This window comes from Oncorhynchus gorbuscha, linkage group LG16 (assembly GCF_021184085.1).
Source record: "Oncorhynchus gorbuscha isolate QuinsamMale2020 ecotype Even-year linkage group LG16, OgorEven_v1.0, whole genome shotgun sequence".
Lineage (NCBI taxonomy): Eukaryota > Metazoa > Chordata > Actinopteri > Salmoniformes > Salmonidae > Oncorhynchus > Oncorhynchus gorbuscha.
In genome coordinates, this window is record NC_060188.1 from 77,130,043 (window position 1) to 77,153,184 (window position 23,142).

At 47.0% G+C, this 23,142-nt stretch overlaps 1 protein-coding gene across 1 annotated transcript in view; it reads left to right on the forward strand.

Annotated features, from left to right (window-relative positions):
- The window catches only part of LOC123999666 (bone morphogenetic protein receptor type-1B-like), a 151,104-nt gene that overhangs the window by 94,510 nt on the left and 33,452 nt on the right, over positions 1-23,142 (forward strand). The window contains exon 3 of the mRNA XM_046305644.1: positions 10,776-11,055. Coding sequence (XP_046161600.1) covers positions 10,968-11,055 — 88 coding nt within the window. The 5' untranslated portion in view covers positions 10,776-10,967. The remainder of the gene's footprint in view (positions 1-10,775; positions 11,056-23,142) is intronic.

Genomic DNA, 23,142 nt, shown 5'->3' on the forward strand with positions numbered 1-23,142 from the left:
ACTGGAATCTCACTACTGTCAGCCTGACGTGAAATAACTTCCCCTTTCTATCTTCCACTGTTCTTGCTTTTCACCTCCTTTCTTCCTTCCCTCTGTCTTGGAGCAACCAACACATTCCTCCTGAACAAATGGGCCAATAAACAAATGGAAACCAAACGATGGAATCATATGTTATTCTTCCACGTACAATTTATAACACTTCAGACTCTTACTTTACAACAATGTCAATGTAAAAATGTACCATATCACTGTTTTTCAATAGAGAGAACGTTTACACAGGCTTTCTATGTTTTCTGTAGACGTGTCTGTCAACCAATTAGGGATTCTGTAAGAAACACAGTCAACTAAAATCTAAGTGTCTGTGTAGTAAAAGTGCCCTGAGATGTAGACATGTCCTAATTCACAGTAGTCTGGGCCATGACGGATGGGCTTTACAGCTGCAGGTAGGATGGCCCTCTAACACCACTGTCTACAGAAGCCCTTTAAGGGTGTGACTCACTGTAGCGGCTCGTCCAGCCTCTTCCCCTGGGCAGCAGAGAAAATCTGTCTCGTCACCCAATAGACTGTACGGTTCATGTTTTATAAATGCTGCTACCAAACTGTAATTATTCCAGCTATTGTTTTAGCTACAGAGAAATTTCACAGATTAATACAAAGAAACACACCAATTTCTTCCTCCCAGTCTCCCAGGCTCTTTATTTATGGTTGGGCTGTAACCCATTCCATACCAATGTAGGACCAATAACTCAATTAGCAGTTACAACATAGTCTAATACCGGGGTTTACCTTGTGCCTTCTTGCATTGTTGAGAAGTGTCTGAAGTAACGTTCTACATCCTCTACTTTTGAGTAGGTTTTATGAATGCTTATTCAGATGTGAAATGTTGGCCTTGTTTGTTTTCTCAGTGTTTATAATGGAAACATTCAGTAATGTAAGCTCTGTGTAGGGAACTTGCCTGGCCCGGATCTGTGTGTGTGTGTGTGTGTGTGTGTGTGTGTGTGTGTGTGTGTGTGTGTGTGTGTGTGTGTGTGTGTGTGTGTGTGTGTGTGTGTGTGTGTGTGTGTGTGTGTGTGTGTGTGTGTGTGTGTGTGTGTGTGTGTGTGTGTGTGTGTGTGTGTGTGTGTGTGTGTGTGCGTGCGCGCACATGTGAGATGTTTACGAGCATCACCAACCAACGTCATGACATTTATACAGCCCAGTGTAGGACTGCAGGCATTCAGCTCACAGGAAGTGTGTGGGCCTGGGCCCTTGTCTGTCAGTCAGTCAACACCCACTGCACCTTAGACTTAATTATAACTTTTGTCTCTGCATGGGTTTTCTTATGCAATTATGCAATAAACTGACACATAGATATACATTGTACTACTTTAATCTAGAACAGATCATCTTCAAATATTTTAGTTTGAATCATATATCAATCAAATCAAATGTTATTTTCCACATGCGCCAAATACAGGTGTTGACAGGTGTAGACCTTACAGTGAAATGCTTATTTACAAGCCCTTATCCAACATTGCAGTTTTAAGAAAACATAAGTGTTAAGAAAGTATTTACTAAATAAACTGAAGTAAACAATTAATAAAAAATAAAAAATTGATAAATAACAAATAATTAAAGAGCAACAATAAAATATACAGTGTGTACCGGTACAGAGTCACTGTGCGGGGGAACAGGTTTGTCACAGTAATTGAGGGAATATGTACATGTAGGTTCACTCAATCACTGTAATTATTGACTTGCGTTGAAATGTTCAAACATGTATTTTTTCCATATATAGACATATCCTATTTGTTTCAATCAAATCAACTATACGCAGTGAGCTTGTCTCATTCTGTCACGGGATACTAGGAGTGGTGGGTTGGAATCAGGCGCAGAGAGCAGGGTTCAGTACATTGTGATTTATTCTCCGGCCAAACATGGTCACGCCAACATACAGGGTGCATAGAACAGTCCAGCCCAAACACAGGACCAAACAGTCCGGAGAATACACACATGAAAACCACAACCAACAGAGTAACAAAAACAATCCCGCACAAAACAAGGGCGGGACAACCTACTACATATAGGGAAGATAATTCAACTAAAATACACACAGGTGAAACTAATAAGACAAAACCAACAGACAAACGAAAAAGGGATCGGTAGCGGCTAGTAGGACGGTGACGACGACCGCCGAGCACCACCCGAACAGGCAGGGGAGCCAACTTCTAGTAGGACGGTGACGACGACCGCCGAGCACCACCCGAACAGGCAGGGGAGCCAACTTCTAGTAGGACGGTGACGACGACCGCCGAGCACCGCCCGAACAGGCAGGGGAGCCAACTTCTAGTAGGACGGTGACGACGACCGCCGAGCACCACCCGAACAGGCAGGGGAGCCAACTTCTAGTAGGACGGTGACGACGACCGCCGAGCACCACCCGAACAGGCAGGGGAGCCAACTTCTAGTAGGACGGTGACGACGACCGCCGAGCACCACCCGAACAGGCAGGGGAGCCAACTTCTAGTAGGACGGTGACGACGACCGCCGAGCACCACCCGAACAGGCAGGGGAGCCAACTTCTAGTAGGACGGTGACGACGACCGCCGAGCACCACCCGAACAGGCAGGGGAGCCAACTTCTAGTAGGACGGTGACGACGACCGCCGAGCACCACCCGAACAGGCAGGGGAGCCAACTTCTAGTAGGACGGTGACGACGACCGCCGAGCACCACCCGAACAGGCAGGGGAGCCAACTTCTAGTAGGACGGTGACGACGACCGCCGAGCACCACCCGAACAGGCAGGGGAGCCAACTTCTAGTAGGACGGTGACGACGACCGCCGAGCACCACCCGAACAGGCAGGGGAGCCAACTTCTAGTAGGACGGTGACGACGACCGCCGAGCACCACCCGAACAGGCAGGGGAGCCAACTTCTAGTAGGACGGTGACGACGACCGCCGAGCACCACCCGAACAGGCAGGGGAGCCAACTTCTAGTAGGACGGTGACGACGATAAGAGCGTCTGCTAAATGACTTAAATGTAAATGTAAATGTAGTGTTGTCATTCTCTCCTCCCAGCTGCAGCGACCACCTCATAACATCAACAGTGTTTATAGTGTTATCTTTCTCTCCTGCCTGCTGCAGCGACCATCTCACAACATCAACAGTGTTTATAGTGTTATCTTTCTCTCCTCCCTGCTGCAGCGACCACCTCATAACATCAACAGTGTTTATAGTGTTGTCTTTCTCTCCTCCCTGCTGCAGCGACCACCTCATAACATCAACAGTGTTTATAGTGTTGTCTTTCTCTCCTCCCTGCTGCAACGACCACCTCATAACATCAACAGTGTTTATAGTGTTGTCTTTCTCTCCTCCCTGCTGCAGCGACCACCTCATAACATCAACAGTGTTTATAGTGTTGTCTTTCTCTCCTCCCTGCTGCAGCGACCACCTCATAACATCAACAGTGTTTATAGTGTTGTCTTTCTCTCCTCCCTGCTGCAGCGACCACCTCATAACATCAACAGTGTTTATAGTGTTGTCTTTCTCTCCTCCCTGCTGCAACGACCACCTCATAACATCAACAGTGTTTATAGTGTTGTCTTTCTCTCCTCCCTGCTGCAGCGACCACCTCATAACATCAACAGTGTTTATAGTGTTGTCTTTCTCTCCTCCCTGCTGCAGCGACCACCTCATAACATCAACAGTGTTTATAGTGTTGTCTTTCTCTCCTCCCTGCTGCAGCGACCACCTCATAACATCAACAGTGTTTATAGTGTTGTCTTTCTCTCCTCCCTGCTGCAGCGACCACCTCATAACATCAACAGTGTTTATAGTGTTGTCTTTCTCTCCTCCCTGCTGCAGCGACCATCTCATAACATCAACAGTGTTAATAGTGTTGTCTTTCTCTCCTCCCTGCTGCAGCGACCATCTCATAACATCAACAGTGTTAATAGTGTTGTCTTTCTCTCCTCCCTGCTGCAGCGACCACATCATAACATCAACAGTGTTTATAGTGTTGTCTTTCTCTCCTCCCTGCTGCAACGACCACCTCATAACATCAACAGTGTTTATAGTGTTGTCTTTCTCTCCTCCCTGCTGCAGCGACCACCTCATAACATCAACAGTGTTTATAGTGTTGTCTTTCTCTCCTCCCTGCTGCAGCGACCACCTCATAACATCAACAGTGTTTATAGTGTTGTCTTTCTCTCCTCCCTGCTGCAGCGACCACCTCATAACATCAACAGTGTTTATAGTGTTGTCTTTCTCTCCTCCCTGCTGCAGCGACCACCTCATAACATCAACAGTGTTTATAGTGTTGTCTTTCTCTCCTCCCTGCTGCAGTGACCACCTCATAACATCAACAGTGTTTATCGCTCTGTCCATGTTGCTGAAGCCGCAACATAATTATAGGCATTTCTGATTGAAAAGTTCTCTTTCCCGAAATCCCTCATTTGTTTAGGAAAAACAGTCCCTATACCCTCAACTCTTGCTCTCTTTACATGACACATGTATGCATCGCATGCACGTAACCAATAGGGCCTATCCTATAGCATATCATAATCACATCACAAAATTGGTTATAACAAACTCTGAACACCGTAACACATGTGACAGAAAATGGATGCAGAGGATGTGACAAATAAACACAAAATGGGGGAATGTTTACTGGTTGCTCAGAAGGTAAAGGGAAGTCAGATGTCTTTTTTAATTTAACCTTTATTTAACTAGGCAAGTCAGTTAAGAACAAATTCTTATTTACAATGTTGGCTTAGGAACAGTGTGTTAACTGCCTTGTTCAGGAGCAGAACGACAGATTTTTACCTTGTCAGCACGAGGATTCAATCTAGCAACCTTTCGGTTACTGGCCCAACGCTCTAACCACTAGGCTACCTGCCACCCCGGTGTGTGGAATACATTTGACTAGTTGTGGAAAATATTGGAGATCAAGAAAAATAAGGTAAGGAGCCAGCGCTGCATGTATATTATGTCCCAAACATGTGCCTTTAGCTTACAATATAATTTATCTGACCGTTTGCAACAATGTAAACAACACTAAAATAAATGACAAGCGTACCAGAGAGTCTGTTGTAACGCCTTTATTACAGCAAATTCTAAAACCAGTCGCATTCATTCATGAATGCAAATTCCAAAATGGAAAGGTTTATTTATTGCTTTACGCTAATTATTCAAGGGTTGCTTTGTTATTTTATTTTAAAACTAAAATGCTTGAATGACTCGTATAATGAATGATTGTAGCTTATAGAAGTATTGAAATATAGGCCTAAGTATGTTACGGTATTAAGACGAAACAGAATGCTCTTAGGACGACAGCTCAATGGTGGTTATACAAGGCTGCCATACTAAGCCTACAACAGTGTTTATGATAATGACATGACTTATTAATATAATAATGATGATCATAACAATAATAGCAATAATAACAATAAGGAGGTCAAGAAAAAGAATGGTTATTATAAATGTAACTTTCAGACAATTTGGAACCGTGTAAACAACACTAAATCAATTATAAATAATACCAGAGGCTGTTCTCAAACATTTTTTAAAGTAATGTTATGCAGGTGAGTGACGACCCAAAAGCGACTTAACAGAAACAGAGTTTATTCAAGTCCAAACAGAAAATAACAAATCCTGAATCCTTAACAGGAAATGTCCAAACAGGGAATAACAGAAATCCTCTAGTCTGTAGAGGGGAATAACAGGATAAGCGGCCACAGACTGCAGGTCCCTTCGGGTAGGCGCAGGCCGTAGCTGACAGAGACACCTGCTCACACGCAGCATCTGATGAAGGCAAAAACACGACAGGACGGAACAAGAACACAGCACAGCAAACAAGGATCCGACAAGGACAGAAGCAGAAACAGAGAGAGAAATAGAGACTTAATCAGAGGGCAAAATAGGGGACAGGTGTGAAAGAGTAAACGAGGTCGTTAGGAGAATGAGGAACAGCTGGGAGCAGGAACGGAACGATAGAGAGAGAGGGGGATAGAGAGAGGGAAAGAAACCTAATAAGACCAGCAGGGGGAAACGAATAGAAGAGAAAGCACAGGGACAAGACATGACAATATATGACAAAACATGACAAGTAAAGCCTTTATTAAAAACAGCCGAATGTGTAAAGTTGTTTATCCAACATGTTGTGGTTGGTGCTCACAAACACTCAAACAAACACTCAAACAGGCAACAGAAGCAGGTTCTGTCTTATTTCTGTAGATATACAGTATATGGATGATTTATAAAGCCAGGCACATTTAAAAGTTAGGCTGTTGATTATAGACCTAATTAAAGTTGTGGTTTCCTCTCCTCACTTTTCTTAGCCAATTAAGGCAATGGCTGTTTTTTCATCTTCTAACTCCACTGCTGCCTCCACAGCTTTGTTCCCTTCACCAATATCCTGGTTAACTCAGCAGCGCACTGTTTCAGAACCGTGGAGAGTAACTGTTATCCATCACGTGAGAAAGCGCATCTGTTATAAAATAATCATATTTTTATTAGTGTTGCACCATTGTTCCTACGTAATATAACCATATACAATTTCAGTAGCACATGTCTTAGAGTGATTTTTTTTGGGGGGCTGCTGCTGGCCTAAAGAAATGTTGGTCGACTAACAGCCTATCAACCAAACAATCGATCAGTCGACTAAATGGCCCCAATTGCATTTGAAGTTGGTGGCATTCAGTTTTATTTTCAGAAATGACAATTGGAAAAACTGTTCTGTCCTTCTGTATACTACGACCTTGTTTCTCGTTCCCTTTGTGTTCTCAATTGTGTTTTTATTTCAAAACTGCTGAATACAGAATCTCAGAATTAAGGCCAGCTATCATTATCTTGTGGAATGGGTTTGCGGAGGAGTCTTATCTATTATCATCTGCAGAAATATAAGTGCTTTCCGCAGCTCCCTCACAGAGAGAGAGAGCCCTGCTCTGACAGTCTTTTACTGTCCTTCAATAAAGTTTGATTTTCTTTCTACTCACTCTTTCTTTTGGACTTCAAAGCTTGAATCGGAGTATAATCTCTGTGCCGTTGCCATTGTGTGGCTCTTGCATATTCATAAGGTTCTTTCTTCTCTCTCTGGATGAGACTCTGCAGGAGAGGAGAGCTGTGGACTGGAGAGAAGGGGGGGGTCACATTTAAATGGGAGATCATTTATATATGGGATCCACATAATGATTTAGAGAGTGCTGCGTCATACACTTACGCTGCTGCTTCTGAAACTGGTATCGTGTCAAACTGCCAAAGCAGGTGGATACGTTTTATTTAAAAAACATTTTAACCGCATTGGTTATTATCCCACAAACTTGGCTCTATAGAAAACCCAGGAGCCTGGTGGAAGATGGGAGCTGGGTGTATTTAACAAGATCTCAGTGTTCTTCATGTGAAATGAGGATGATGAGCGCTCCACAAAAGGAGGTACGTCTCACTGTCTGGCCTTGGGATAAACATGATGTCGCAGTCCTCTCCATCCCTGCACCCTGATTGGGCTCCCTGCTCCAGGCAGCTGTGTTGCCACGGTAATAAACTGTGAAAATTCAGCCCTAGATTGTGTGACAGCAGCAAGTTCAACCACTGAGCTGCCGATAGTCCCCCAATTTTTCTGAGGCCTCAGGCAAATCCCTCCCCCCCATTTCTCACGGAGCCCGGGGTCAGTGTGGCCGTCGGCGGAACATTGCTCATGACACGCATTCCTTCGCTGGTCCATTGTAATTTAATCATCTGGGTTGTTGTCACGGCCTTTTGTTGCCATGGCTTAGTGGTGAGGTTATTCTTCACCATTTCTCTTGCAGTATGACAAAAGTTGTTTTGTCTCAAAGTTTTCCTTTTTGAATTTTGAGAAGCTGGGCATATTTTCATGCCCCATTACTGCTAATGTTTTTTTGCAACTGTTCTCAAAGGTCATATTTGTGGGTGGTAGTGATAACCAACAATGACACCAAGTACCAGCCAAATGAGTCAAGCTGTTGTATACAGGTGCTTTGCATGTCCAAGCAAATACTCCTGTTTCACTGATCAGGGTTTAGTTGGAGAGCAACAGCTAATAACAGTGTGGTTGCATGAAGCTGTCAATGTGCTGACAGATTGTTCTTCTTAAGAAACCTAACCAACAGATGGCTGGCTATATGGAACAAGACTTGAAAAGAGGATCTGCGGTTTGGAGCTCAGCAGAGGAATCAAAGCAATAGTGAAAGCGGTCAGGATAGAAAGGGTTAATTTAACATCTCAAAACACCAGCCAGCCCACCAGCCCGCCGCTACTTCCAAAACTCCTTTATCTGCCCGACCAGACCCCCACCAACCACCCCCACCTGCTGCGCCCCTTACCCCCCCAAACACCCTCACATCTCCCTGGTTCTTCGCGGCTGCTTGATCAGGGCAGGGGGACTCCACGCTGGGCGTTTGATGCAGCTCAGAGGGGGTGTGTGAGGTGCGCTGACCCGTTCACATCCCTCCTCATGCACTCGTGCTCCAGGAAAGGCAGACTTATCACATTTAATCCAGAGCGCTGCGCAAATCAGGAGTGACAGATAGACATACAGCCTTGCAGGGAAAGAGTTCCAGACTACAGCCCTTGTCTACTGACCCCCTGTCCTGTCCCCTATCCTGAATGGGAAAGAAGCCCCCTATCCAGGCTGGGAGAGAAGCCCCCTATCCAGGCTGGGAGAGAAGCCCCCTATCCAGGCTGGGAGAGAAGCACCCTATCCTGGCTGGGAGAGAAGCACCCTATCCTGGCTGGGAGAGAAGCCCCTATCCTGGCTGGGAGAGAAGCCTCCTATCCTGGCTGGGAGAGAAGCCCCTTATCCTGGCTGGGAGAGAATCCCCCTATCCAGGCTGGGAGAGAAGCACCCTATCCTGGCTGGGAGAGAAGCCCCCTATCCTGGCTGGGAGAGAAGCCCCCTATCCTGGCTGGGAGAGAAGCCCCCTATCCTGGCTGGGAGAGAAGCCCCTATCCTGGCTGGGAGAGAAGCCCCCTATCCAGGCTGGGAGAGAAGCCCCTATCCTGGCTGGGAGAGAAGCCCCCTATCCTGGCTGGGAGAGAAGCCCCCTATACTGGCTGGGAGAGAAGCCCCCTATCCTGGCTGGGAGAGAAGCCCCTATCCTGGCTGGGAGAGAAGCCCCTATCCTGGCTGGGAGAGAAGCCCCTATCCTGGCTGGGAGAGAAGCCCCCTATCCTGGCTGGGAGAGAAGCCCCTATCCTGGCTGGGAGAGAAGCCCCTATCCTGGCTGGGAGAGAAGCCCCCTATCCTGGCTGGGAGAGAAGCCCCCTATACTGGCTGGGAGAGAAGCCCCCTATCCTGGCTGGGAGAGAAGCCCCCTATCCTGGCTGGGAGAGAAGCCCCTATCCTGGCTGGGAGAGAAGCCCCCTATCCTGGCTGGGAGAGAAGCCCCTATCCTGGCTGGGAGAGAAGCCCCCTATCCTGGCTGGGAGAGAAGCCCCTATCCTGGCTGGGAGAGAAGCCCCCTATCCTGGCTGGGAGAGAAGCCCCTATCCTGGCTGGGAGAGAAGCCCCTATCCTGGCTGGGAGAGAAGTGGATTCAAGCTGCTGTTCACGGAGGTCCTTATGGAGACATAACAGGTGTAGGAGAAGATCAGCCCATTTGGTTGCTTTTCCTCTAACCACATTCTTCACTGCCATCAGGACAATATGGCAGCTGGTATTGTCTTTATTTGGCCACCTACCGCTCACCCCACCATTTGGACCACAGATTTTTTTTATCTCTCGTTGTTAAACACACACCCTCCACAAAATCACGGCATAGAATGACACCGTATGTTATTTGGCCCTGTTACACCTTCACACCACAGCGAACTGTTTTGAGGGGCACTCTAGCAAACTTGATATAATCTTGGTAATAGTTAGGCTAATCCTTTTAAGGTTATAACCCACAGAAAGTATTGTGCTGCCTGGTGGAATTTGGTCCAATTGGGAGGCTGTGTGTGTGTGTGTGTGTGTGTGTGTGTGTGTGTGTGTGTGTGTGTGTGTGTGTGTGTGTGTGTGTGTGTGTGTGTGTGTGTGTGTGTGTGTGTGTGTGTGTGTGTGTGTGTGTGTGTGTGTGTGTGTGTGTGTGTGTGTGTGTGTATAAGTGGATTGGTGAGAGAGGGGGGTGTGTTCCTAGCTGGAGGTGTGGGTGATAATCACATGACCTGTGAAGAGCTTTTGTCAATGTGTACACGCGTGTGTGTCAGGCCGTGTGTGTTTGCTTCACACTTTGCCTACTGCTCTGTAACTGGTCTGAGATGAGCTGTCACACACAGGAGCTTCTCTCCTGGACCCCAGAGATATTCTGAGATACATCGGCACTTCTTCCACTGGAAGAAGTAACAAAAACACATTGCCTTGAATCTATGAGAAACATTCTTACTTTCCCTCTCATCCTCCATGCTTTCAGCCTCTCTGTGTCTCTGTCTTCAGAGGACAAACTGGTTTTATATATGCCCTTTCACAGACCCCATTCAACCCAACTTTAGCTCCACTACTCCCCTTGCTGCCCTCTTTTGCCCCTCTGCCAATGTCCTACTTTTTGAACGTGAGTGTATGTGTGCCAGTGGGTATTTATGTGTGTGTGTTTGCATGTGTGTTTGCGTCTGTGTGTGTGTGTGTGTGTGTGTGTGTGTGTGGTGGGGTCCAGGGAGGCTTAGCTTTACCTCTGTTGTTCTCCCCACGAGGTGTTCAGAGAAAAGGCTGGTCAAACAACGCTGTGACAGAGAGCAACTGAGTAACTCCCTCCTCCTCCTCCTCCTCCTCTCCTCTCTCTCTCTCTTCCTCTCTCTCCCAGGCTGTCAGTGCATAGCGCTGGAGGCTGCAGGGTGGCAGTGTGTTGTGAGGAGTTCCTGAGATCGCAGAAGAGACAGAGGGGGACTGGCACTCACTCACGTAGAGTCACACACACATCCTCTCTGCGTAGTGGCGAGCTGTGTTGCCAGCTAGTGTCTCAGGGATTGTGCGTGCGGTGGTGCAAAACAGTAGGATGGTGGCTGTGTGGTTGCCGTGGGGATGGGCCTGGAGGACTGTACTGCTGGTGACTGGACTGGCTTCACTGAGACCCGGGACTGATGGTGAGTAGCCCAATACAGGACTATCTACTCCATCGCTGTTACTGCAGGACTGTCTGTCTGTCTGTCTGTCTGTCTGTCTGTCTGTCTGTCTGTCTGTCTGTCTGTCTGTCTGTCTGTCTGTCTGTCTGTCTGTCTGTCTGTCTGTCTGTCTGTCTGTCTGTCTGTCTGTCTGTCTGTCTGTCTGTCTGTCTGTCTGTCTGTCTGTCTGTCTGTCTGTCTGTCTGTCTGTCTGTCTGTCTGTCTGTCTGTCTGTCTGTCTGTGCTAACTTATAACAAACTTCAGCATGGTCTATATTCTTTTGTTTTTGGTACTTAACTGATTGTCTAATTGGTGGTTATATAGTTTGATTCCTGACATATTGAATGCAAGTCTATTAATCTAGTTGGGTTATTAATAACTTGTACTCTTTCTGTGATGTTCCCTAACCTAGTGGTAGAGTACTGCAGTGTTAGACACTTTGATTTACTGAGCGAAGGCATGTTTTCACAAACTGCATGCAGGTTTGCTTGGTGTATTGTTGGGGTGAAGAGGTGCACAGACTCATTGGGAGGTTGGCTGTGGGTCTATTTTTTGCCCAGCGGTATTTATGAAGGGGCAAATCTATTATGATCTCCACCGGGTCTAGCATGTGAGCATTAGCAGTCATCTGCCCCCCCCCCACCCATGTTTTGAATTGCTTTAAGATGGACAGCCAGTTGTCATTTTCAATGAATGCCACTGAAAGCTTTGTGATGGACTGCAGGGGATCCACGGCTGGAGGCTCGGCTGGGGAAGATTACGCTCTTTGACATCGCTCCTGTTTCAAAGGCTATCAGCTTGGAGAAAGATATTGATTATGTGGAGTTAATCATGGATATTTGCATTTGTTTGTACAGAGCAACAAGTGTCAATCATTTTGAGCAAACCTAGTTTACATATGCATAAGCTTATGTTATACTATAGCTGGTGTCTTTTGAATGGGAAGGTTTTGTATTATTTAGTCTATTAAACTTCTGTTGTATTCCTGTATATGGAATGGTGTATGGTGTGATGTATGGTGTGGTGTATGGTGTATGGTGTATGGTGTATGGTGTATGGTGTATGGTGTGGTGTATGGTGTGGTGTATGGTATGGTGTATGGTGTGGTGTATGGTGTGGTGTATGGTATGGTGTATGGTGTATGGTGTGGTGTATGGTATGGTGTATGGTGTGGTGTATGGTGTGGTGTATGGTATGGTGTATGGTGTATGGTGTGGTGTATGGTATGGTGTATGGTGTATGGTGTGGTGTATGGTGTGGTGTATGGTATGGTGTATGGTGTATGGTGTGGTGTATGGTATGGTATATGGTGTGGTGTATGGTGTGGTGTATGGTATGGTGTATGGTGTATGGTCTGGTGTATGGTATGGTGTATGGTGTGGTGTATGGTATGGTGTAAGGTGTGGTGTATGGTATGGTGTATGGTGTATGGTGTGGTGTATGGTGTGGTGTATGGTATGGTGTATGGTGTGGTGTATGGTGTGGTGTATGGTATGGTGTATGGTGTGGTGTATGGTATGGTGTAAGGTGTGGTGTATGGTATGGTGTATGGTGTGGTGTATGGTGTGGTGTATGGTGTGGTGTATGGTGTGGTGTATGGTGTGGTGTATGGTATGGTGTATGGTGTGGTGTATGGTGTGGTGTATGGTGTGGTGTGCTGTTGGACTTTGAGAGTATTTAGACCCCTTGACTTATTCCACATTTTGTTGTATTACAGCCTTATTCTAAAATGGAAGCACCTTTGGCAGCGATTACAGCCTCGGGTCTTCTTGGGTATGACGCTACAAGCTTGGCAGCGCTTGAGAGGATCTGCAGAGAAGAATGGGAGAAACTCCCCAAATACAGGTGTGCCAAGCATCTAGCGTCATACCCAAGAAGACCCGAGGCTGTAATCGCTGCCAAAGATGCTTCACCAAAGTACTGAGTAAAGGGTCTGAATACTTATGTAAATGTTATATTTCCGTTGTAAATTTTGAATACATGAACAAAAATGTCTATAAAAAAGTTTTTGCTTTGCCATTATGGGGTATTATGTTTAGATTGATGAGGGGGGGGGGGATTTTAATCAATTTTAGAATAAGGCTGTAATGTAACAAAATGTGGGATTAGTGAAGGGGTCGGAATACTTTACGAATGCACTGTACACACACACACACACACACACACACACACACACACACACACACACACACACACACACACACACACACACACACACACACACACACACACACACACACACACACACACACACACACACACACATAAAATAGCTGTGATGGTCAAGTTTCATTGAGTTTGTTTTTTAAATGATTGCCTGTAAGAAGGGGTTAATTAATCACTGTCTGTAAAACCTCTGCCCCTCTCTGTTTACTGAAGAAGGGGTTAATTAATCTCTGTCTGTAAAACCTCTGCCCCTCTCTGTTTACTGAAGAAGGGGTTAATTAATCACTGTCTGTAAAACCTCTGCCCCTCTCTGTTTACTGAAGAAGGGGTTAATTAATCACTGTCTGTAAAACCTCTGCCCCTCTCTGTTTACTGAAGAAGGGGTTAATTAATCTCTGTCTGTAAAACCTCTGCCCCTCTCTGTTTACTGAAGAAGGGGTTAATGAATCACTGTCTGTAAAACCTCTGCCCCTCTCTGTTTATTGAAGAAGGGGTTAATGAATCACTGTCTGTAAAACCTCTGCCCCTCTCTGTTTATTGAAGAAGGGGTTAATTAATCAGTGTCTGTAAAACCTCTGCCCCTCTCTGTTTACTGAAGAAGGGGTTAATTAATCTATGTCTGTAAAACCTCTGCCCCTCTCTGTTTATTGAAGAAGGGGTTAATTAATCAGTGTCTGTAAAACCTCTGCCCCTCTCTGTTTACTGAAGAAGGGGTTAATTAATCTCTGTCTGTAAAACCTCTGCCCCTCTCTGTTTACTGAAGAAGGGGTTAATTAATCACTGTCTGTAAAACCTCTGCCCCTCTCTGTTTACTGAAGAAGGGGTTAATTAATCACTGTCTGTAAAACCTCTGCCCCTCTCTGTTTATTGAAGAAGGGGTTAATGAATCACTGTCTGTAAAACCTCTGCCCCTCTCTGTTTATTGAAGAAGGGGTTAATTAATCAGTGTCTGTAAAACCTCTGCCCCTCTCTGTTTACTGAAGAAGGGGTTAATTAATCTATGTCTGTAAAACCTCTGCCCCTCTCTGTTTATTGAAGAAGGGGTTAATTAATCAGTGTCTGTAAAACCTCTGCCCCTCTCTGTTTACTGAAGAAGGGGTTAATTAATCTCTGTCTGTAAAACCTCTGCCCCTCTCTGTTTACTGAAGAAGGGGTTAATTAATCACTGTCTGTAAAACCTCTGCCCCTCTCTGTTTACTGAAGAAGGGGTTAATTAATCACTGTCTGTAAAACCTCTGCCCCTCTCTGTTTACTGAAGAAGGGGTTAATTAATCAGTGTCTGTAAAACCTCTGCCCCTCTCTGTTTACTGAAGAAGGGGTTAATTAATCTCTGTCTGTAAAACCTCTGCCCCTCTCTGTTTACTGAAGAAGGGGTTAATGAATCACTGTCTGTAAAACCTCTGCCTCTCTCTGTTTACTGAAGAAGAGGTTAATTAATCACTGTCTGTAAAACCTCTGCCCCTCTCTGTTTACTGAAGAAGGGGTTAATTAATCTCTGTCTGTAAAACCTCTGCCCCTCTCTGTTTACTGAAGAAGGGGTTAATTAATCTCTGTCTGTAAAACCTCTGCCCCTCTCTGTTTACTGAAGAAAGGGTTAATTAATCACTGTCTGTAAAACCTCTGCCCCTCTCTGTTTATTGAAGAATGAGTTCATTAATCAGTGTCTGTAAAACCTCTGCCCCTCTCTGTTTACTGAAGAAGGGGTTAATTAATCACTGTCTGTAAAACCTCTGCCCCTCTCTGTTTACTGAAGAAGGGGTTAATTAATCAGTGTCTGTAAAACCTCTGCCCCTCTCTGTTTACTGAAGAAGGGGTTAATTAATCTCTGTCTGTAAAACCTCTGCCCCTCTCTGTTTATTGAAGAAGGGGTTCATTAATCTCTGTCTGTAAAACCTCTGCCCCTCTCTGTTTACTGAAGAAGGGGTTAATTAATCTCTGTCTGTAAAACCTCTGCCCCTCTCTGTTTATTGAAGAAGGGGTTCATTAATCTCTGTCTGTAAAACCTCTGCCCCTCTCTGTTTACTGAAGAAGGGGTTAATTAATCTCTGTCTGTAAAACCTCTGCCCCTCTCTGTTTACTGAAGAAGGGGTTAATTAATCACTGTCTGTAAAACCTCTGCCCCTCTCTGTTTACTGAAGAAGGGGTTAATTAATCACTGTCTGTAAAACCTCTGCCCCTCTCTGTTTACTGTAACTAGATACCTGTGATAAAACTGAGCATCATTTGGTGTGCTCCTTCCAGGTGCTATGTGGCTGCTAATGACCTACACCCAATGTGGTAATTATGGGTAGTCAGCCGACCCATTCCATGTTATAGCACTATTATTTTACAGTTATACATCAATGTGGGTCCAGGAGGAGAAATACACGATTTATTGTGCATTGCAGACAGAACATCATATAAACAACCAGAGAATAATCAAATGCATTGATGGCCTTGAATGGCACATACTGTAAGCCACTAAACACCTTGGAATGTTCCAAGATTGTCTGGCGTAGAGAGAATGGTCCTGCTATGCTTCTGGTTTTGATATGCACTGTGGGCTGATAAAGTGCTGAGACTTGGTGGCTACATTGTTTATAAAGTACCAAGGCTAGGCTTAAAGGCTAACAGAAATGGCTGTAGTGCTCAGTTGGTGGCAGCTTTAACAGTTTGTCTCCAAATACTTGACTGATGATCAGTGTGGGAGACTTCGGTCAATGGAGACATCTACAAAGTATATCACTTGACTTAGGTCCCATAGGTCAGGAGTAAGGACAATGGACTATTTCAACCCTCTGTCTGTCTGTCTCTGTCTCTGTCTGATGTAAGGTAATGAAAATAGCAGTCACTCACAGACACACCTTTGTGAAGCGTGTGGGCATCAGTTCTACCATGAAGCACAGAACCCTCTCTCTCTGTCACACACACACAGCGAGCGACAGACAGACAGACAGGCAAGCAGGCCGAGCTGGGATAACAGGAGACCAGCTTCTTCTCGTTTTCTACTCATGTTTAAAGCTCAGCCTACCAACCCAAACTGCTGTTTTAGTGGGCGCAGTGAATGAAGACTTGTGTCTGGTCAGTCAGAGAGACAGACTGTCTGTCTGTCCCAGTCCGTTCTCTCTCTTCTAGCCCTCCTTCTCAGCCCTCTACCCTTAACCCAGTTCTCTCTCAGCCCTCTCCCCCTCAGCCCTCTTTCTCAGCCCTCTCCCCCTCAGCTATCTCCCCCTCAGCCCTCTCTCTCAGCCCTCTCCCCCTTAGCCATCTCCCCCTCAGCCCTCTCTCCCTCTGCCCTCAGCCCTCTCCCCCTCAGCCCTCTCTATCAACCCTTTCTCTCTCAACCCTCTCCCTCTTAGCCCTCTCTCTCTGCCCTCTACCCCTCAGCCCTCTCTCTCCCAGCCCTCTCTCCCTCAGCCCTCTCCCCCTCAGCCCTCTCTCTCCCAGCCCTCTCCCCTCAGCCCTCTCTCTCCCAGCCCTCTCTCCCTCAGCCCTCTCTCTCCCAGCCCTCTCCCCCTCAGCCCTCTCTATCTCTGCCCTCTACCCCTCAGCCCTCTCCCCCTCAACCCTCTCCCCCTCAGCCCTCTCTCTCTCAGCCCTCTCTCCCTCAGCCCTCTCTCTCCCAGCCCTCTCTCCCTCAGCCCTCTCTCTCCCAGCCCTCTCTCTCCCAGCCCTCTCTCCCTCAGCCCTCTCTCTCCCAGCCCTCTCTCTCCCAGCCCTCTCTCTCCCTCAGCCCTCTCTCTCCCAGCCCTCTCTCTCCCTCAGCCCTCTCTCTCCCAGCCCTCTCTCTCCCTCAGCCCTCTCTCTCCCAGCCCTCTCTCTCCCAGCCCTCTCTCCCTCAGCCCTCTCTCTCCCAGCTCTCTCCCCCTCAGCCCTCTCCCCCTCAGCCCTCTCTCTCTCAGCCCTCTCCCCCTCAGCCCTTTTTCTCTCAGCCCCTCCCCCTCATCCCTCTCCCCCTCAGCCCTCTCTCTCCCAGCCCTCTCCCCCTCAGCCCTCTCCCCCTCAGCCCTCTCCCCCTCAGCCCTCTCCTAGCCCCCTCCCCCTCAGCCCTCTCCCCTCAGCCCTCTCCCAGCCCTCTCTCCCTCAGCCCTCTCTCCCTCAGCCCCTCCCACTCAGGCCTCTCTCCCTCAGCCCCTCCCCTCAGCCCTCTCCCCTCAGCCCTCTCCCAGCCCTCTCTCCCTCAGCCCTCTCTCCCTCAGCCCCTCCACCTCAGCCCTCTCCCCCTCAGCCCTCTCTCCCCCTCAGCCCTCTCTCTGCCTTCTTCCCAGTACTGCTGGGACAGATCAGTCATGGTTCTCTAAATTAGCACACATGGGAGGTAACTCATAAATCTTCACACCGTGGTTAATTTGCCACCTGTTATTTAGGCTGATGTAAAGTTCTCAAAGAATAATATTTTCTGAATAGGCCCTACACCTTATAGTGTGGTGTTACAACTTACACAAATGACTATTCTTGTCATGCAGGTGAAGGAGGACCCAAACGCGACTTAACAGAAACAGAGTTTATTAATGTTCAAAACCGAATAACTGAAATCCTCTAGATTAGTAGAGGGGAAAACAACTGGAGAAGCGGCCACAGACTGCAGGTCCCGGGTAGGCGCAGGCCGTAGTCAACTGAGACACCTGCTCACACGCAGCGTCTGAAGAAGGCACAAAACACGACAGGACAGGGTGATACACAATCACGGCAAAAAACACGACAGGACAGGGCGATAATCACAGCATGGAATACAAAACAAGGAACCGACGGAACAGGAACGGATCACAAAGGAATAAATAGGGAGTCTAATCAGGGGGAAAGGATCGGGAACAGGTGTGGAAAGACTAAATGATGATTAGGGGAATAGGAACAGCTGGGAGCAGGAACGAACGACAGAGAGAAAAGAGAGCGAGAGAGTGAGAGAGGGAGGGGGAGAGAGAAGGATAGAACCAAACAAGACCAGCAGAGGGAAACGAATAGCATGGGGAGCACAGGGACAAGACATGACAATGAATGACAAACATGACAATTCTACTATTCTATTGAATGTAGGCCTATTTTGTTCTGTAGAAGACAGTATGTGTGACATGGCTGCTGATAGTCCTTGAGTCTTGCCGCCATGCAGGACAGGAGTGAACGCCAGCCAGTGAAAGACCCAGTATGATGCCATTTCAGAATGATATCCATTTCAGAATGATATTCATTTGAGAATGATATGCATTTCAGAATGATATCCATTTCAGAATGATATCCATTTCAGAATGATATCCATTTCAGAATGATATTCATTTGAGAATGATATCCATTTCAGAATGATATCCATTTCAGAATGATATCCATTTCAGATAAACATAACATAGGATGTAACATGTGGAGACGCGGTAAGGCCACAAGCAGTGGAAAATGACTGGCTTTATCATCTACTAGACTCAGCAATGTAAACAAGGTCAACTTACCCTCTCCCTATCCCAGATCCCACCTTCCGTACTCTACTGCCTGAGAGGATCACACCATGGCAACATGTCGCTCTATCACTAAGTGTCTCTACACTACACAGACATAGCTGAAAACAGACTATTTGTTGAAAACATATTTTGATTGCAGTCTCTTGTGAAATAACATTTCCTACATAGATGTTATTTCAGTGTAATTGCTGTGGGATTATAGGATGGCATTTTCTTTGTGCCTATTCCATTTAGGTAAAGTCAAATTGTGGGATCAGTATTTGAAAGTAGTAGACCTACTGTAAGTTCAGTGGAGGCTAGAGCAGGGTACAGAAGCCCAACAGCATCAGGGCTACGGATCTATGGTCTGAGGCCCAGCAGCATCAGGGCTACGGTTCTATGGTCTGAGGCTCAGCAGCATTAGGGCTACGGTTCTATGGTCTGAGGTCCAGCAGCATTAGGGCTACGGTTCTATGGTCTGAGGCTCAGCAGCATTAGGGCTACGGTTCTATGGTCTGAGGTCCAGCAGCATTAGGGCTACGGTTCTATGGTCTGAGGCTCAGCAGCATTAGGGCTACGGTTCTATGGTCTGAGGCCCAGCAGCATTAGGGCTACGGTTCTATGGTCTGAGGCTCAGCAGCATTAGGGCTACGGTTCTATGGTCTGAGGAGCAACAGCATCAGGGCTACGGATCTATGGTCTGAGGCCCAGCAGCATCAGGGCTACGGTTCTATGGTCTGAGGCTCAGCAGCATTAGGGCTACGGTTCTATGGTCTGAGGTCCAGCAGCATTAGGGCTACGGTTCTATGGTCTGAGGCTCAGCAGCATTAGGGCTACGGTTCTATGGTCTGAGGTCCAGCAGCATTAGGGCTACGGTTCTATGGTCTGAGGCTCAGCAGCATTAGGGCTACGGTTCTATGGTCTGAGGCCCAGCAGCATTAGGGCTACGGTTCTATGGTCTGAGGCTCAGCAGCATTAGGGCTACGGTTCTATGGTCTGAGGCTCAGCAGCATTAGGGCTACGGTTCTATGGTCTGAGGAGCAACAGCATTAGGGCTACGGTTCTATGGTCTGAGGCTCAGCAGCATTAGGGCTACGGTTCTATGGTCTGAGGAGCAACAGCATTAGGGCTACGGTTCTATGGTCTGAGGCCCAGCAGCATTAGGGCTACGGTTCTATGGTCTGAGGTCCAGCAGCATTAGGGCTATGGTTCTATGGTCTGAGGCCCAGCAGCATTAGGGCTACGGTTCTATGGTCTGAGGAGCAACAGCATTAGGGCTACGGTTCTATGGTCTGAGGAGCAGCAGCATTAGGGCCACGGTTCTATGGTCTGAGGAGCAACAGCATTAGGGCTACGGTTCTATGGTCTGAGGCCCAGCAGCATTAGGGCTACGGTTCTATGGTCTGAGGCCCAGCAGCATTAGGGCTACGGTTCTATGGTCTGAGGCTCAGCAGCATTAGGGCTACGGTTCTATGGTCTGAGGCCCAGCAGCATTAGGGCTACGGTTCTATGGTCTGAGGCTCAGCAGCATTAGGGCTACGGTTCTATGGTCTGAGGCTCAGCAGCATTAGGGCTACGGTTCTATGGTCTGAGGAGCAACAGCATTAGGGCTACGGTTCTATGGTCTGAGGCCCAGCAGCATTAGGGCTACGGTTCTATGGTCTGAGGCAGCAGCAGCATTAGGGCTACGGTTCTATGGTCTGAGGCCCAGCAGCATTAGGGCTACGGTTCTATGGTCTGAGGCCCAGCAGCATTAGGGCTACGGTTCTATGGTCTGAGGCCCAGCAGCATTAGGGCTACGGTTCTATGGTCTGAGGCCCAGCAGCATTAGGGCTACGGTTCTATGGTCTGAGGCTCAGCAGCATTAGGGCTACGGTTCTATGGTCTGAGGCCCAGCAGCATTAGGGCTACGGTTCTATGGTCTGAGGCCCAGCAGCATTAGGGCTACGGTTCTATGGTCTGAGGCCCAGCAGCATTAGGGCTACGGTTCTATGGTCTGAGGCCCAGCAGCATTAGGGCAGCATTACGGTTCTATGGTCTGAGGCCCAGCAGCATTAGGGCTACGGTTCTATGGTCTGAGGAGCCCCAGCAGCATTAGGGCTACGGTTCTATGGTCTGAGGAGCAACAGCATTCTTCCAGTCAGGATGTGGCTCATGATCCCCAAGCAAAACCTGATCCCAGTACAGATGTTCTGCTGCAGCGATGGGACTGCATGAGACTGGGACCCACAGAGGGCAGTGTGCTGGGGGTGTGTGTAGGGGTGAACGAAGTTTGGCTCTATGGAGGCTTAACTCTGCACCTGTGGTTTCAGAGGAAAAATTAGGTGGGGGGTGACTGTAGGGTACTTGTCTTGATCACTTTCTAGTGTATGTAACGGACACCCTTGAGAGCAGTGGGTTTAGGATAGAGAGAACATGAGGGTTGAGAGTGTGGGACAGAGGAATAGAATGTGTGAGATCGAGAGAGAGAAAAAGGAAGGAAAGAACCATTGATGAAAGACATGCAGCCACGTTGGTTGGCATTACTAGCTATCCCTAATCCACACAATCATCTGTGACGGTATCGTCTCTTCAGATATCTCTGATATTGGAGAGATTTATACAAAACGAATCAAATTTCTGTGAGATGTTCTGTGTTAAGCTGATGGCTGTAACCTTGCGCTCACAAAGACGCACACATCACACACAGCATGTGTGTGTGTGTATGGATGTCGGTGTGTATGCGTGTGTGCGTATGCCTGTCGGTGTGTGTGTGTGTGTGTGTGTGCGTGTGTGTGAGAACGATTTGACACAGTGCTGTAGAGGAGCGATTGTGTCTACGGTGCTCTCTGTGTCTAAACATGGTGTTGGAAGACAGACAGACGGCAGTGGCTGCAGTCTACGCTGAGGTCTGGACTGAACAGGAGACGGACCGGGAGAGGTGGCTGGATCCTCTCAGCTCCTCTGTGTTGTGCTCAGTTTAAATCAGGCAACCCAACACACTACTCTCTATCACACATGTAGTTCCTTCCTTATCTGTCAGAGAAACCTCCCTTTCACTACTGTCTACTCACAAACATTCAATTCTCCACATGACTTTCTATTTCACTTTCAACGTTGGTTTGCAATTGTTCTTTCATTCCATCTAAAGATGATAGACTGATCTGGTTTGGGCAATGGCTGAACGATATCTGACTGGCACCACAGGAATCCAATCAATTCTGTTCCGACTCAGGTATTCAGGATTAGCCAGATATACTGTAGCCTGCTTCTGCGGTGGCTGTTAACATGATTACTGGTACAGTGACACGTCACTGGGTAACCGAGACACAGGATGAGGCTTTGTTGACCAGCTGTCCTCCGTGCCACCAGCTCCTCTTATCAGATAGAGCTTTACTGGCAATCCCTACTCATTGGATTAATCACATGGCCCAGGTAAATGAGTTTGTGTGTGTGTGCGCGCATACCAATGCGTATGTCCTTGATTCTGTTCATAACAGTGAGAGAGAGAGAGTCTCCTGGCCTCTGGCTACAGGTGTTCTGTGTGATAAGCGGCCTATTTTCCAGTTTTGTTTTGAATGGGAAATGAAAAACATCCCTGAGATGGCTTCACACTTACAGTTGAAGTCGGAAGTTTACACTTATGTTGGAGCCATTAAAACTCGTTTTTCAACAACTCCACAAATTTCTTGTTAACAAACTATAGTTTTGTCAAGTCGGTTAGGACATCTACTTTGTGCATGACCCAAGTCATTTTTCCAACAATTGTTTACAGACAGATTATTTCACTTATAACTCACTGTATCACATTTCCAGTGGGTCAGAAGTTTACACACACTAAGTTGACTGTGCCTTTAAACAGCTTGGAAAATTCCAGAACATGATGTCATAGCTTTAGAAGCTTCTGATAGGCTAATTGACATCATTTGAGTCATTTGGAGGTGTACCTGTGGATGTATTTCAAGGCCTACCTTAAAACTCAGTGCCTCTTTGCTTGACATCATGGGAAAATCAGAAGAAATCAGCCAAGACCTCAGAAAACAAATTGTAGACCTCAAGTCTGGTTCATCTTTGGGAGCAATTTCCAAACGCCTGAAGGTACCACGTTCATCTGTACAAACAATAGTACGCAAGTATATACAACATGGGACCACACAGCCGTCATACCTCTCAGGAAGGAGACTCATTCTGGTGCGAAAAGTGCAAATCAATCCCAGAACAGCAAAGGACCTTGGTACAAAAGTATCTATATCCACAGTAAAACGAGTTATATATCGACACAACCTGAAAGGCCGCTCAGCAAGGAAGAAGCCACTGCTCCAAAACCACCATAAAAAAGCCTATGGTTTGCAACTGCACACGGGGACAAAGATTGTACTTTTTGGTGAAATGTCCTCTGATGAAACAAAAATAGAACTGTTTGGCCATAATGACCATTGATATGTTTGGAGGAAAAAGGGGGAGGCTTGCAAGCCAAAGAACACCATCCCAACCGTGAAGCACAGGGGTGGCAGCATC